At 39.7% G+C, this 17,553-nt stretch overlaps 1 protein-coding gene across 11 annotated transcripts in view; it reads right to left on the bottom strand.

Moving 5' to 3' along the window:
- Positions 1-17,553, bottom strand: part of RYR2 (ryanodine receptor 2) — a 756,924-nt gene that overhangs the window by 9,302 nt on the left and 730,069 nt on the right. For all 11 annotated transcript variants that reach the window (XM_043596215.1, XM_043596214.1, XM_043596207.1 and 8 more), the window contains 4 exons: positions 15,768-15,901; positions 11,419-11,479; positions 7,617-7,763; positions 5,746-5,880 (listed from right to left, as the gene is read on the bottom strand). In XM_043596215.1, the coding sequence (XP_043452150.1) occupies positions 5,746-5,880; positions 7,617-7,763; positions 11,419-11,479; positions 15,768-15,901 (477 nt within the window). The remainder of the gene's footprint in view (positions 1-5,745; positions 5,881-7,616; positions 7,764-11,418; positions 11,480-15,767; positions 15,902-17,553) is intronic.

Raw genomic sequence — 17,553 nt, forward strand, 5'->3', positions numbered from 1 at the left:
CACAGAGAGTGTCCTGGAGCAGATGCCTGGAATCTAGTGATCAGAACCGAATAACGACTGGGTCACTCAGGAAGGAGGTTTGTCAGTCTGGCACACAGTGAACAAAGAGGATCAGAGGGCGGCTCTGTCACTGCCCAACCAAGAACCGTCTGGGGCTCAGGTAAGGGGTCTCTCTCACAGGCCAGAAAAGTCATTTTTGTAATGTTCATTTATTTTTGAGAGAGAGTGTGAGCGGGGGAGGGACAGAGAAAGAGGGAGACGCCGACTGTGAAGCAGGCTCCAGGCTCTGAGCTGTCAGCACAGAGGCCGACGCGGGGCTCAAACTCACAGATCGCGAGATCATGACCTGAGCAGAAGTTGGACGCTTAACTGACAGAGCCACCCAGGTGCCCATAGAGTTTTTCTCTAGGGAAGAGAATGCATTCTCCTGCGGCATGAACTCTTAATGAGTAGGATGTTGGTGTTCTGACTCATACATGTGACTCTTAGGAGCCTGGTTAATGTGAGTCTGTCCTCAAGAGGATGTTTAGTTTCTAGACATGCACAGTTGAAGGTAGGACCATGGAATGAGGCTAAATTACCAAAGCAAATGTCTCCTACTTCTCAGGTCTCCTGTCAGCCATCTAGCAACATCCACGTCTCTCTGCTCACCTTCATTCTGTGAAAGCTCTGATGCTGACAAAAGGCCTCCCACCATATTTCAATAATAGACTCTGGCCATGCTGAAAAGATAGGCAGTCTTATGCATTTGATTGTTTAGGCTTAGTAAGATACCAGATTTTAAAAGTATAAAATTCCAGGTTTACCTGTGGGATTTTGATACTGATTTTCCCAACCTTAATCTACACTACCTGGTTATCCCCAGATATAGCAGGTGGGTGGCTAGAATATGCGGTAGGGTGGTGAACATCCACCTACGTAGGGCTGTCAGGCTTTTAGTTGTCAGATGATCATTCTGCTCCTGAAAATGGAAAATCTCTCATTCACCTTCCTTTTCACAGGAGCAGCTTAAACCTGAACATAAGAGTTGGAGAATGGAAAGCAGTAATTCTGGGACACAAACCGATATACTTTGTTCAGAGAATCTGAGTCATGAGGAAGGAAGGTGCCTGGTGCTACCAACACTGGGAATATGCAGTCAGTTATTCTCCAAATTTAATATTCTATGGTTTCTCCCCTACCCACTCATCTCCCGAGTGGATTCATTCCAGAGTTAATCACTATTTATGACAGCTTTAGGAAATACTGAGGAGGGACAGTTTCTGGCAGAGTAGTGAAGATCTTTACGAGATCTTTATCCTAACCCCCCCCCCCAAAATAGGGGGAGAAATAAAAGTGGAAAGAGAAAGAGACAGAGACTGGCAGAGATTACTTGTTGGGAGGGTAGGGTAAAATAAGTAATTTAGAACAATACCCTGAGCTGGGGATTGTACTTCCCTAGGAGTAACTCATTCTCTCAACCACCTAGTAAGTTTTTTCCAAAAAACAACAGGTCTGGACACCTTCCCTGCAGTTTCTGACTTGGGATATGAGGGTGGCCTCATTGAGCTGCGGTTCATAAAGGGATGCCCTGGTGAGTCTTGGTGAAAGGACCGCCCCTTTTGAGATGAATGTCTTTATATAGGCCAAGTCAGTCTCCCTGGCTAGTTAGCTACAATCATCTTTTTGCCTGGGGCTTTGGAACTTTGGATCATTTTGCACTTTCTCCTTGTACATTCTTGGAGAAGAGGTTCAAATTCTCTCAGGATACTGATGGTTTAATTAGATTCTCAGGCTTAAAACACCATGATCCTAAATAAATAAGTAAAGAAGGAAAGGAAGGAAAGTGTAGGAAGGAAGAAAGAAAAGGGAGGGAGGGAAGGAAGGAAGGGAGGGGAGGAAGGAAGGGGGGGAGGAGGGAGGGAGGGAAGAAGGAAGGAGGGGGAGGGAGGGAGGAAGGAAGGAGGCAGGTGGTAGGTGGGCAGGCAGGCATGAAGCATCACAGTCTGTAAAACTGTAGCTACAGCGCCACCTGCTGTTAGGCATGAAACACTGGCAGGTGAACCACATCGCTGTGAAAACCTAAAATGTTCCTACATATGCCAGGAAACTACCAGAAGCAATGAAGGCACTGGAAACTCGGATGTTGGCGAGAAAACAGGGCATGAGTGAAGAAAACCCATCTCAAGCAAACAATCCTCGACCTCACCCTGTGAAGACTAATTGTTAGAGACGGATGTAAACAAAAGATTCTCTTTTGAGAGATACACGCAAGATACTAAGCGTGACCACTTCCTACGCCGTACTTCTGTCTTGCTAGCTGCTAGGTTTTGCTAAGCCTTGACTTTTAATGAGCACTACTACAAGTGAGCAGTTACATTTTAAATGTTGTTGGCTTGTTCAAACCTTGCTGCACAAGTATTAATAAGAGGCAAATTAAAAGGGGTTTTGAGACCAACTATTGTAAGGTAAATCTAGGTGATGTGGCCTCTGATGTGATCGTTTTTAAGAACAATCAGCTGGATACGAGCATGTGCAAAGCTACACAGACTCCTGTGTGCCTGATCCACCTGGCAGCAGTATGGGAGCTGAGATGTTGTTTGTGGCTTGGAATTGAGTTTTCTCTTTTGCAGGAAGACACATCTGAGGTACATCCTCATGATGCCCCCAACCTCACCCCACCCAAAGGCAAGGTACAAAGCTTACCGTTATGTGTAGAGATAGAAACACCCAGAACAGACCTGGTTGTAGGTAGTCTCACTGGTAGGGATTTTGTCCAGAAATCCCTTAAACTGGACAAAACCCAGGCTGTAGCTCAGTCCTGAGGCCATGGTCGAAACATCAAGAAGCCTTATTTCCTCACCCTAAAGTGAGGCAAACTTCTCTACCTCTTCCCTACACATCCCATGCAACTGGGTCATGCCAACCAGGTAAAGGCAGTTCGTTGTCTTCCTAACTCACTTGTTGTTCAAACCATGCCTGGATTCCTCTCATAAGTTCGTTGGGAAAATTTACAAAAGCAATGGAAACTCATACCAAGAGTGATGTTCGAAATGTAGTCATCCAAGGATACTATCAGGATAATTGAATAGGGTCAAATATGACTCATGACATTAGAAGGAGACACCTGGATGTTTCAGGGGTCTTATTGTGGTAGGAGGGGGGCAGGTGAGGCCCCGCCATTCCCAATGCCAACTCAAGAGCACTACCTGAAGTCATCCTGACTTTCCAGCCATCTTCAGCGATTCAGCAGGCACCACACCCTCTGGCAGTGAATCACCTCGCTAAACTTTCTGACTCAACCAAGGTGGACTTTGAGATTTAGAACCATGGGGGAGGGGGTGCTTCTGGAAGAGAAATGAATCTCCCTGGAGTCACAACTGTCTGCTGTTAGTAATGACTGACTCCCTTTTGTGCCTTGTCGACTCCTCCAGCTGTCTGCTCCCCTCCCTGCCTCTAGCCAGCTGCTACCCCATCTTGAAGTCACCGGGTAGAGAGGCAACACGGGTATTAAAGGCACCTCTCACAAGAGGAGATGAAGGATCCTTACTGGTCGTAAAGTGTCACATGTTTAGTGACTCTGGGGGACGTCACTACCAGTGACGAATCCCTTACTGTGTAAGTTTCTTCTCTCCCTAATCTGTAGTCCTTGTTAACAGTGTCCCATGTATTCTTCCAGAAACACCGTGTACATATTCTAGTGTATCTAATATGTACATTCTAGCATGTGTATGTGTGCACACAATCAGGATCTTACCATAACACTGTTCAAGATCTTGCCCCCCCCCTTCCCCACTGAAATGCAATCTGTATGTCTTTCTATATCAGCACGTGCAGATTTGTCTTATTTTTAAACAACAACCTACTTTTCCATGATATGGATTTGCCATAGTTGGTTTCATCGGGACTCTATTGATATAATTTAGATTATTTCCAATTTGTGATAGTAGCAAGTATCCTTAAACCCACAGGAGCATATTTGTAAACAAACATTTAAATCAATACAATCAGTGGAACTGACAAGTCAAAGGGTAAGTACAATGAAAAATGTGACAGATATTGCAAACTTTCTGTAAAGTCATTGTCTTAATTTGAATTCCCTACAAGTGTTCATGAAAGTGCCAGTTTTTCCATCGATTCAACTGTGGGTATTAACAAACTTTAATATTCTGCAAACCTAATAGTTAAGAAGTGGCAGTTGATTGCTTTGATTTGCATTTCTTTAATCTTTGTCAATTTGTAAGCTGACTGAATTTTACCACGAGCTGATTGTTCCTTTTCCTATTGGTTTACTTCCTAGTGATAAGTACTTAGTAAATTAAGGACACTGGCCCTATGTTAATATTTTTCCTAGTTTTTCATTTGTCTTTAAGACATCGCTTAGTGTTGTTCCCTTTTAAAGTAATTGTTTAGGACCCCATGCATCTTAGGTTTTATGACACACTTAGAAAGACCTTTCCCCATTTAAAAATTATTATTATTTCAAGGACGCCTGGGTGGCTCAGTCAGTTAAGCCTCCGACTTTGGCTCAGGTCATGATCTCCCATGATTCATCTCGCATCAGGATCTGTGCTGACAGCTCAGAGCCTGGAGCTTGCTTTGGATTCTGTGTCTCCCTCTCTCTCTGCCCCTCCCCTGCTTGTGCTCTGTCTCTCTGTCTCAAAAATAAATAAGCATTAAAAAAAATTTTTTAAAGAAAATAAGTAAAATTTAAAAATTGTTTATTTCAAAAGTCAAATTCTGTTATAATTTTTATTCTTTTCTTTTTGCATTAAAATATGTGTCCCATTCGGAATTTATTTTGATTTAAAGAACTAGGTTGGTATCAATTTTTGTCAAAATTTCCCCAAAAGCATATCCATGGTACCAATACCATTTACTGAATTCTTTTTCATTTCATGATTTCAAAAGCCACGTTTTATCACACTTTTAATTTCCAAGTGTATCTGCATGTATTTCTAGACTCTCTATTCTGTCCCACACATGTATCGTTCTCTAGTACAAAACCTGCCTTAAGTATTAGTTTTTATAACATTAGTAGTTCCCTCTCATTACTCTTTTGGGATGTTTATTTTTTCTAGAGTAATTTTACTGTCACTTTGTTGGTCTCTTACACCACTAACCCCAGCTATGTAGGTATTTTGATTTGGTGCTCAATGAAGAATTCATCTCCTTTCAGCTAGAGGTACATATTTCCAATCTAAGATCTCACCTGTAATAACTTCCTATTCGCCAATATTAGACGGGCAGGTTAAGGAACAGGGGTAGAGCAATATGAAAGCTTGAACATCCATTGATTTTAAAACCAAGACCAAAAAGGTAATTTAAGCTAAAATACTGAATATTTAAGCAAAACCTAAGAGTTCTAGTAAAAGATCGATTTTTGGACTTTGGTGATCTCAGTTAATATGAAAGTAAACAGATAACTAAGGGTTCAAAATATTCTCCAAGGAAATAATTTTAACCGCTGTCCTGGAATCTATGAACCAATTCAGCTGAAGCGTTTATATTAATCCTTCCAGCTCTAAGTCCTTTATGCAAAAAATCTGATTATCAGGCTGGTACAGCAGATGTAAAAAAATGGCAGAAACGGTCCTTTACATTCTGCAAAAGAATGAAAACTGTTGATTCTTTAAAGAGCCACACAACTTTTTACTGGGTACGCTATTTTCTATTCTGCAAGGTTAAAGAGTAACTACACAACCACTCATACTGAAGAAGCAGGAGAATTTTTCACTCGTATGAGATCAAAGTGTATGAACTTACCGTTAGCATATCATCACATTTCATATCCGGTGTGTCACCATCTTCACTTTTATTGTAGAATTTTCGGAAAAAGTTGAATGCCACAACAGTATATAGGTATACAACAACAGCTAACAAGCCAACAGTTAATACAAGCTGGAAAGCAACGTGACACAGAACATGCATTAGAAATGCAAGGCATATATGACTGGCATGTTAACATCAGTGTGGGAGGGGAGAATTCTATGAGCACATACCTGGATTTATTGACTAGAAAGTAATGGGATCCATACCTCACACCATACCTTTCTTACCCCCCTCCATGGGGAAATTTATTTCCATATGCTCTTTATTTTATCAAGTGGTCAGACTGTTTTATGCAAAAGTTGGATACTTAATTGGTTAATGAATGCATACTACAGCTGGAATATGAATAAACTCTGATTGACTTTCACATCCAAATTGATCATAATATGTATGTGCTGAAAATAAGAATTTCACCAAGTTGGTGAAAATATATTTCTGGTTGTATCACAGAAAATCTAAACACACTAAAATGCATTATTTTTTGTGTCTACTTCTCTAATTACAATGAATCCCTATGTTCCTGACCGTGGCAGCATATATTAAGTCCTTCAAAAATAATTTTACAATTATCTGGAGAAAATATGTTATCTGAATAGAGGGCTTAATTCACTTCTGTAAACGAAGTACAATGCCACTATAATTTCTGCACATCTTATTATGAGGACTATTAAGCTCTCTATATTTCTGTAAGTCAAAAATTGATATCTCAAAAAGAAGGAATAATCCTCGCAAAATTTTAGAAGTGAATTGAAAGCAAGCCAAACCTTTTGTGTGAAAATACACAAGAGATTCAGAATCTCCAGTTCTTTAAATATGTCAGGGGCTCAATACTATGAATGAATAAACACTTTTTGCTGATGTCATAGTCACATTCAAAAATTAGAGTCACATATAGAACAACAATGTTGAAATTTAGGAAACTAAAAATCATGATAACTGTTCATATGAACTTAACTATGGACATAGTTCACGTGTTTGGGGGGACATGGATTTAAAAATATGCTGAATTATAAAATTCTGGAAAAGAAGGACTCTGTTAAACCAAATAACGAATATAGAATGTGTTACTCCCAGTAGACAGGTGATAGGGAATGAATCAATAAATATATGCTTCTATAATGAGTTTATGAATAATTAAAGTTTTCACATTACAACTGGGCTCCATTAAAACATAAACTGATCATCTGGAACTAGGCCAGTATGTAAGTCCTTGGAGTATGACCTTGTCAAGTATGAAACATTATAAAAGACCACACGATATCCAATTTTTAAATATCACATCAAATTAAGAACGCAGCATCTTGTGTTTTATTACTATTGTAACTAGTGCATCAGGATTCTGAAACACATTTCAGTTCCCTCTGGTATCAAATGGAGTAAATATCATATTAGGAAAAATTTAACTATTTTCTGCAGTGTTTTGTATGTGCCAGGGCCTGTGCTAACACCTCCACGTTTATGTTCTTATTTCATTTTCTCAGAAACTCTAAAAGGTAGGTACTTTTATTGTATTCATTTTACACAATGAATTGAGATTTAAAAATGTTAAATCAGTTATCCAAGGTCACACAGTGTATCGGTCAAGCCAAGACTTGAATGTAGGTGTAGGGGACTCTTGAACCAATATTCCTCATGGTTTGTAAAAAAAATTAAAAAATAAAAAAAGTGCATATCCTCCATTCACAAAAATCTTTAAAACTATATGTTGCCATTGGAGGTTGGGTTTTATTTTTATTGGTGTATTTGGTGGTTTGTTTTGTTTTGTTTTGTTTTTTGTAGGGAGTCAAAAAAAAATCAACTTTTACCTGCTTGCCATTGTGAGTTACCGATGACAAGATGGTTCTCAGTGTCTTGAATCCCATAGCAATGTCAAGAAGATGAGCAGCAAAAAAAAAGTTGTTATAGTGTCCCAGAACGGACATAGTCATATACCAGGCCAGGTAGAGGAAAGACTGAGAAGACAAACGAGAGGGAAGCATATCAGAAACCAGAAGGAGTGACTGTTGTCCAAAGCTACTCTGATTTCATTCCATTATAATCACTTCATTTACTTTACCTTCTTAGTCTGTCTATTTAATTCGAATCAGTTATATTGGTTTATGTATTTTATTGTTATTTAGCTTGTCCTCAGAGGCTCAATGTCTTTCTCTCCTTTATATCAGATAGGCTGTTCTTATGTATCTTTCTATAGAGAGAATTTTACTGACCTAATACTCGATAGCAAGGTGTTTTCACCTTGTCACTACTGAGAGTTTAGACTGGATAATTCTCTGTTTTGGAGGCTGTCTGATGCACCGTAGGATGACCAGCAGTGACCCTGATCTCCACTCACCAGATGCCAGCCGTGACCACCAAAGATGTCTCTAGACATTGCCAAAAGTCACCTGGAGGACAAAATTTCCCCCCTTGAGAGCCCTGCTCTACACTCAATCAAAGAACCAACCAACTGTCCTTCCCTCTTTCGTTTTTCATTTACTCACTCTCTAAATCAGTGTATGTGGAGACCTACTAGTTGTAAGAAATCACGTGCGGTATTTTATTAACCAAGCATCTCACTTTATGTGAGCCAAAACAAGTCTAGGAGAAAATGCAAATACTACTTAATGTCACCGAAGGCTATAATAAACCTAATACAATTGGTACTATCTGTAGGAATCTTGTTTATAATCAATGTAAGAGATTCGCTTTACAGAGGTTAGATGTAAAAGTGGATATACTTTTTGAGGGGAGGAGAATAAAAAAAGTAGAATAAAAGATACTGAGATCATGCTTGCTTTGTGCATTAGGGTCCTTGAGCATAAGAAATGTTTTGCCATTGGAGTCAAGAGCTACCCATTTTGGGAAAGGGAGGAAAACTTCATTTTGACTAGAATATATCTTAAGCTTTAACAGAGAACACAAACAAGACAAAGGGGGCTGAGGTGGTATAAATCATCTTTATGGGCAGTTCAGGGCTGAGGTTAGACATCAGGTGGAAGAAAGCAGTACTTGAAAATAGACACCGAGATAAGCCTACGCAGAATGTGCTGAGGAGTGACAGCTTGGTTTGAGAGTGGGCTTCTGTTTCAGAAGATGAGGCTGGAAATGTACGGTGGGGTTGGAAGGCCTTCAAGCCAAGTTAAGGGATATGGGCACATCCCACAGGCGGGGGAGAACCCCTGGAGCATCATACGGAATAATGGTATGTGAAAAGCAGCATTTTATGAAAATACCGTCTTGTATATTTGCACATACAGTCTCTCTTTTTATTCTAGCCAGACTCTTGATAAGTAGGCAATCTTAGCCCCAAATTGACAAATGAGGAAAGTGAGCTCACTCCGGTCAAGCTACTTTCTTAAAGAAGATGTAAGTGGCAGAGCTATTGCGTTAGGACACTACTGGCCAACCCCACGGGGGAGGTTATAAGAGGCACGACTATCAGCGGAACTGGCCAGAGAATGACAGAGGGCAGGAAAAGGATCCAATTGGGCACATAATTGAATGTATATATTAGAAGGAGAAGGAAAAGGAGTCCAAGCTGGTCATCTGGACATAGGTAGCAAGAAGAACAAAAACACTAACACAAAGAGGAAATGGTGGACAGGGGGACTGCGTTTAGCAGGAAAGAGTGAGGAGAGGAGAAGATGCATTTGTCACAGGACATTTGGATGGACACACCCAGCAGGCTATTAAGAAATGAAAAGGCTGAGGAGAAAGGACAAGTGTGTGGACACAAGATGAATCAGGAGACTAATATAGGTGATCAGAGGAGCCAAGGATACATGTATAGACGACACAGGTGCTGTCCTTAGATAGCGGGATTTCACAAATAAAAACACAGGCTGCCCAGTTACAGATAAACGTTAGGTAAAGAATAAATAATTTTTAGATTAAGTATGTTCCATGCAACATTTGGGATATACTCACATATAAATATATAAGTATGGATATTGTACATTGTTATATTATAGATATAAAACTACCTATATTTATGTATAGGCATGTATACATACCTATATAAAAATGTAAATATAATATGTAAATATTTAGTTATCTCTAATTAAAAATTTTTTATAATGTTTTTTATTTAGTTAGTTTTGAGGGAGACAGCAGAAGCAGAGGAGGGGCAGAGAGAGAGAGAGAGACAGCATCTGAAGCAGGCTCCAGGCCCTGAGCTGTCAGCGCAGAGCCCAACGCGCGGCTTGAACTCATCTGTACTTCATCTGGTAAGCCTAGCTGTGTTTCAGACAGAAACCACACTATTGAGGACTGAAGACATGTTGAGAAGTAGCTGGCCAAACAGCCATGAAACTACAGGTGGATGAATAATATATCAGAATAATATAACAGAAACAAGTCTGAAGAAGTCTGTCCACGCCCAAATGCTCTGGAGGCAAGAAGACTAGAGCAAGATACGTATCCTGCATGACACAAGTACTGTGGCATATAAGGAGGTCAAGGAGGATTGACCTTAACTAGCAAAAGCCAAGATGGCCGGGCTACCTGAACAGAAAACATCAGTGCTAGAGATGAGGTGGTTTCCTTTTAATTTGAGGGAGTTGCTTCCATTATTAGAAGAGAAATTTGCTGAAGGCATTAACAGTTGACAATTCTAAAAGATACTTAAAAGACTTGTTTTTGAGATCTTTGGAGAGTTCTCTAAAAGACCCAGTATTCCGGGCCCGTGACTGGGTACGATAGGGGTGGGGATAGAGACAGGAGAATTTGGGGGGTGTTGCAGGTCTTTAGGAGAACAGAATTACCACTCACTGTAAAAGTCACTGCTAATTAGAGTGTGATTTTGAGACTAAGTGAGATATGCAAGGGAGACAAAACCAGAGGAGGGTCTAGGACTAAGCCTTTGGATTTGCTTGTAAGTGCCCCTTCGCAGGAGGTGCGTGAGGATGGTAGGAGGATTCTGAACCAGCAGGAGGAGACAAACGTTTGTAGTTGATCCATTCAGCAGTTTCATGACTGTCCCTAGCAACTTCCCATAGAGAGCACATGGGAGCATGAAAACAATTGATAATAATGATTTTTTAAACTGAAAATTCTAAGAGTCAAAAATGTCAAACTATTGAGCAAGCCAGGGTAGTACAACGTGATCGTCCGACCTGACAGTCGGTGGCTTTTAGTACCAGGTGAATTTTTTTTCATTATATTTGGATATAGACTTGGGCTATTAGGCTCTTTGAGAAAAGAAGGATCAATCAAGAACAAAAACCACAATAATTTAATGCACTTAATTTGGGGGAAACTTAAATTTATCACAATTAAAGTTTTAAAACTTTATTTATTTAGAACTTCCATTTATTTTAACATCTAGGAAACTTTGAACTCATTACCCAACTAAAACCTAAATGAAAATACATGTGAATTTTCATCTCCGTTTCTTTTTCTTGCAATAAATATATTTTCATGTTAATCTTTCAGCTATTGAAAGAAATGGATTGAGAGATGGGGGCTAATTAATCACATATTTCCTTGGGTCATTCTTAGATAATGGTCTGTATTAAATCAATTGCTGTCTGACTGACTTCCTTAAATCACTGACTGTCCGCCTGCCGGATCCCAACAGACTTGTCTAATCAGAGCGCACTGTACTTTGTGGTAATGAAGTGGGCTTACGTTGTCCGTAAAGACGACTCCTAGTTTCCACATCTGATACTTCACATCAATAGAGTTCAGTCTGGAAAGACAAAAAAAGGATTTGTGGATATGCATGTGAAGCAAAGACTCGGAGGCTTGCAAGAGCCTGCTGGCATTCTTTCCGTGGGATGAAACTGGCAACCATCTCAGGAAATTAGTTCCATCCAAAACGTCAAGGGAATCTGGAACATCTGGATGATGTGTTCCAGAATTCTGTAATGCTTTTTTAGTGGGATCTTGGAAAACAAAACAAAGATGCAACTTCTATTATTTAAGATTAGCACTTTCTTTTCCTGCATTCAATATAAGGTAAAGCCACTTGTTATGTGAGAATGATTTCTGGAAACTATGCTACTACATTAACCAACATGTGTGCATCCCAAGTTTCCTCGCTTTCATTATACATTTGTAATTGCATTCTGACAGAATAATTTTTACTTAGGCTAATAAAAACTTGCATAAACATCCACATTCACTTTACAACTAAATTTGCCAGTGAAAGGGCTCTTTCATCTTGTTTGTGTTTCCTCTTGTTTAAAAAAAAAAAAATCTCTACCCAAGAAGGCATTCACCTTTTCCCCTTGGTTCCCAAATTACCTTGTAGACTTACTACAATTTCCCATTTGTTTTGTAGTTGCGGGTGTGCAGGTATCTACGTACATTTATGCCTTTCTCCCTAGTCTGCAAACTCCCTAACACCAAGCACCTTGTATCATACATGGAGTATCTCTCAATAAATGTGCTGGATGAGTAAATCTTAGCATAAATATTCCTGATCTTTGTAGATTAAATACATACATAGTAAAACATACTTTCTAACTTTAATTTTTTTTTAGAGCTGCCCACTGATTCATATGCTAGAAATTATAACTTTGTTAGCCTATCTAATACTCTAGGTAATTGATATGATAGGATATAAAATATGAGTATTCTTTTCAAAAGGGCTTCTCTATATTTACTGTTTCACACGTTATTTCTTTAGTCATTTTTTTTTAGGAAGGCCAATCTTAAATTTCAAGTGGTAGGATCAGTAATCGCTAATCAAAATGGACTTCTTAGAGACTTCTCCCCCAAAGATTACGTTTTAATTTACCTTAGCCTAGGAGTTTTTATCTTAAGGAAATAAAGTTATCTTTGAGCTAGAATCAATTCTGTTACTAGAGATCATTTTTTAAAGTTCTGTGAATATTTAAAATGGGTTTCAATACAAGGCTATTTTTTTTTCTTTTTGTTTTTTAAAGTATATTTATTTATTTTGAGAGAGAGTGTGTGGAAAGGAGGGGCAGAGAGAGAGAGGGAGAATCTCAAAAAGGCTCCATGCTGTCAACACAGAGTCCTATTTGGGGCTCAAACTCGCAAAACTGTGAGATCATGACCTGAACCAAAATCAAGAGTCAGATGCTCAACTGACTGAGCCATCCAGGCACCCCAAGACTATTTTATCTTAAATTTAAAAAGCCAGAGAAAAAATAAATAATGGGGTAATTTGCATGAGAGCATGATTATTTCCCATGAAAGCAATCTAAAACAAAATAAGTGTTTCTATCAGGATGACTGAATGCCCCATGGCAGTTTCTTACTTTATTTAAAAAATGGTTATTATTTTTCATTCCTATCAAACATTAGGGTGACAAGTTTGCTGTCAACATCGTGAAGCAGCATACCCTTTTGGTGGTGTAGGACACTCTTTTCTCACCAATCACGACAGTACTCCTGTTTGGGTGGAGCTGACCCAACCCCTAGGGATGGGCCAAAGCTGATCTAGGCCAACTGGGCACGCATTCACCTGGCCACAGGGCTTGGTTCAGGGGCAGACTGTAAGCCAGAAGCTGAAGAGTTTTGCTAGATGGTTTTGAGATACAAATCCCTCCTCTTTTCCCATAAAGACACAAATGAAAAAGATGCAGGTTTTGTAGGTCCTGGCAGCCATTCTATCCCCAGGAGGTAATCGGCCACCTGTTTGTTTGACAAGCCCTACATATCTGATTGACAAATAAAACATGCACAAATAGATGAATCATCCTTGCACCCAAACATTCACATTAAGATAATATTAATATGCAAACCAGATAATGTTTTAAAATTTGATCTTTGTAAATGTTTTAAATAAAGGAACAATATATGTAATTCTTTTTCCTAGTTATGGACATTATTTACTAGAAATTTATTCTTCTAATTTTATTATCCATATTTATTTTTTATTTTAATTTTCTGAGAGAGAGAGAGAGAGAAAATCTTAAGCTGGCTCCACACTCAGCACAGAGTCCAATGAGGGGCTCAATCCCACAACTCTGGGATCATGACTTGAGCCGAAAGCAACATTCGAATACTCAAATGACTGAGCCACCCAGGTGCCCCTTCATATTTAAAGGTATTAATGCCATATTAATTTCTTGGCACTTTGCTAGGGGTCAAACTCGCAAACATTTCCTGTGTAAAAAAGTGGAAAATTCCACTAATTTAAAACTATTTGTTCAGGGACACCTGGGTGGCTCAGTCGGTTGAGTGTCCAACTTTGGCTCAGGCCATGATCTCACAGTTCGTGAGTTGAGCCCCACATCAGGCTCGTGAGTTGAGCTCAGAGCCTGGAGCCTGCTTTGGATTCTATGTCTCTTTCTCTCTGCCCCTCCCCCATCATACTCTGTCTTTCTCTCTCTCAAAAATAAACATTGAAAAAAAATTTAAAAAAAACAAATAAAACTTTTTGGTCACAGTAAAAATAAAACACCTTTTTGTTTATAAAATAGTCTAAACTTTCCTTCTATTTTTTCAGACTTTTTAGGATCATAAATATTACCATGGAAAGAGCATAATTCAGTAAAACAATTTGATTCTACACTGTTTGTCAGAGATCTGAAAATATTAGTAGAAAGCTCAGCACTGCTCTATGGTCCTTGTTTTTATATGATATTCTAACATAAAGGTCTTAATTCCTAAGCACTGGCAAGGTGTTTCATCTTCTATACAGTGATATATTCATTATGTACCACATGGGTTTTCTTAAAGTACCCAGGTGATATTTTGGATCTAAATCCACAGTTTCTGTCATGTATTTGTCCATAGAACTAACTACTTTTAAACTGAGTTCACATTATTTTTAAAAACCATGTAGCTCCAGTAAGTTTTCAGATAGATAAAAAACTATATTACCAATGAGGTCAGCCAACATGTTTTTTTAATGCTAGCTAAAATATTTATCTGACACAAAATAATACCACCCTACAGAGCCTCAAGTATCTGTATTTCGAAAGTCACATCCCTAACTGACTGAGACCATAAATTTACAAGAAAAGTGGACATGTTCTTAAGGGAAAGTAACTCTTATGTTTCTTCTAAGATCGTTAAGTGGCTACAATGAGAAATTACATTTTTTAAAACATGTATGCTTTACACTTAATCCAGAATTACAGTTGATGAAATATATATTTGCAGTATATGTATATGTGTGTGTTTGTGTGTGTGTGAAATTCAACCTGAGGCAAATTCAATTCAACTGATTCACATCTTTCTAGCTGTATTATAACCTATTATTCCAGTAAAGCACTATATCAGGAACACCTCATTTAAAAAAAATTTTTTTTAATGTTTATTTTTGAGAGAGAGAGAGAGAGACAGAGCATGAGCATGGGAGGGGCAGAGACAGAGAGGGAGACACAGAATCCGAAGCAGGCTCCAGGCTCTGAGCTGTCAGCCCAGAACCCAACACGGGGCTCAACCCCATGAACCATGAGATCATGACCTGAGCCAAAGTCAGACACTTAACCGACTGAGCCACCCCGGCGCTCCAGGAACACCTCATTTTAAAGTTAAATTCCTGAGTAACAGCATGACAGCATAGTACTTCTGGCTTGTGAAGTCTTTGCTATTTAAACAAAACTCAAGAATTATAATAAAAGAATATGAACTTTGAACTTTCCTAAAAAAGGGCTCCATAGTGCCCTCTTCCAAAACCTAAGAAAGATTAACCTCTTTTCAGACAGCATCAGAAAAGGTAGTCAAATATTGTGCTTTTGTATATGTTTGACTTAAATGGCATTTAGGGATAGAAAAGGCAAATTAAGTTAAGAACATACATCTTTATTTACATAATTTTTGCTTTATGTAAATAACAAAAAAGTCGCCTTCCAAAATAATAGGAAAAAATCCAATCATTCCACACCCAAAAATACCCAGAAGCATAGAAGTAGACCCTTAGGTACATTCTCTGTTTCCCTCATCTCTATTCCCCCAGACTCTGAGGGAAAGGAAGTCGAGGCATTATCAAGTTCAGAATTGTATTAATTTCTTCTCCGTTGGGTCTAGAGCCATTGGGAAGAGGTAATACTCACACGGCTGACAGGGAGCTGTCTTTCTTTGGCTTCTTCTTTTCCCGGGCATCGCTGAAATCTAGGGCGGCTTTGTCCATACCAAGGAGCTCACTGATTCTGTCCCGGCCATAGAACTCCCCATATTTATCCATAACCTGGACACAGGAAATAAAACATTTTACTGGCCTCAACCACTCAGTAACCCCTCGTATGCATGCGCATACAAACATCTAATTATTTTGACACTTACTATATATTGGTCTTATGTTCGAGTTCACTTAAAAATCTCATTTCTGGCTCTTCTTCTGTGATCGCAATGCTTAAGGTCAAAGCAAACTTACAGCACTGTATGTAATACCCATCCGAGGAACAAGATGTCTTAGTCAAGAGAGGGATGCATGCAAAAGGAAGAGGGGGGGCCAAGGAAATAAGAAGTGGAAAAAATGGAATGAAAGGAACTTTGACCAAATTCATCCTCTGCGCCAGGAATTATGTAAAGAAATTTGACTTGCTCTCCCTCAAGGGACTGTCACATTATGTAAGTCACACTATGTTATCAGCATCCTATTCTGCAGATAAAGAAGTTATGTCTTAGAAAACATAACATGCCCTTGGGGCACCTGGGTGGCTCAGTCTATTGAGCATCCGACTCTTAGTTTTGGCTCAGGGCATGATCTCATGGTTCATGAGACCAAGCCCCTCACTGAGCTCTGTGCTGACAGCCTGGAGCCTGCTTGGGATTCTCTCTCTTCCTCTCTCTGCTCCTCCCCTGCTTGTGTTCTCTCACAAAATAAATAAATATTTAAAAAAAAAATAAGAAAACATAACATGTCCAAGCTTGCTAAGCTTGGCAAGAGATGAAATAAGGAAACCACCAAGCGAGATCTGACTCTCGGGAAAGATCTGCACTGACCATCGCCAGCCATGGGCTGGCCACTTGTGACAGCATCCTCCCTGGGCTCTCAGTTACAACCGTTCAACTCTCCCCTAGTTTCCTGACTTAAGCTGTCAGTCCTTCAGTAATCCCTGGAACCTTGTCGCCTCCCCCTGTCTTCAGGGCAATCCTTGCATAGACCCCTTTACACCACCAGAATCCCTTCTGAGCAACTGTCCTCCACTTCCTGGCCCCCCTCTCCCTCTGCCACATCTTCCTGGCTTTGCCCACTTGTCCCGTTTTCAGACCGGTGTAGACGTGGGCCCACAGCTTTCCCTTGAGCCCAGGAAGCACAGCCCCGTGACACAGCCACTCTTGGCCTAATGCTTCCATGAGAGTCCCACACACAATGAAAATGGAGACAACGGGAAAAGCAATGAATGAAAAGTAGGAGAGAGAATGGGCCACTAAGAGGAAAAGAAGGTAGGAGAGCAGAGGACGAGGACTGCAGAAGGAAATGAGCACGTGAGGGAAAGGAGGAAGGGGGTTCCCCAGGGAAAGAAGAGAGAGAACGAAGGAAGAAATACATTAATGGAAAGGAAGAAGGGATTAGCAAAAATAAAAATAAGCCTCTTCTGAATGTATACAGTCGAGGTAAATGAAAACATGAAAGAGAAGTCGTAGTTAAAAAGCCCATGAACATCACCCACAAAGGTCTGTTCTGTGTTATTCTCACGGTGCTAAAAACGGGCTGGGGTGGCCTGCACGGGGGTTCCCTCTGGGCTGTGTTCTCACCTCACTCCCAGGACAACAAATCAGCACTAAGTATAGTAGGAATGCCACCAATAGTCCCTGCTGCAATTACAGTTTAGTTTTACTTTTTTAAGTTTATTTATTTGAGAGAAAGGGAGCACAAGAGTGGGGGGAGGAGCA

Source organism: Prionailurus bengalensis, chromosome D2 (assembly GCF_016509475.1).
Source record: "Prionailurus bengalensis isolate Pbe53 chromosome D2, Fcat_Pben_1.1_paternal_pri, whole genome shotgun sequence".
Classification (NCBI taxonomy): Eukaryota; Metazoa; Chordata; class Mammalia; order Carnivora; family Felidae; genus Prionailurus; species Prionailurus bengalensis.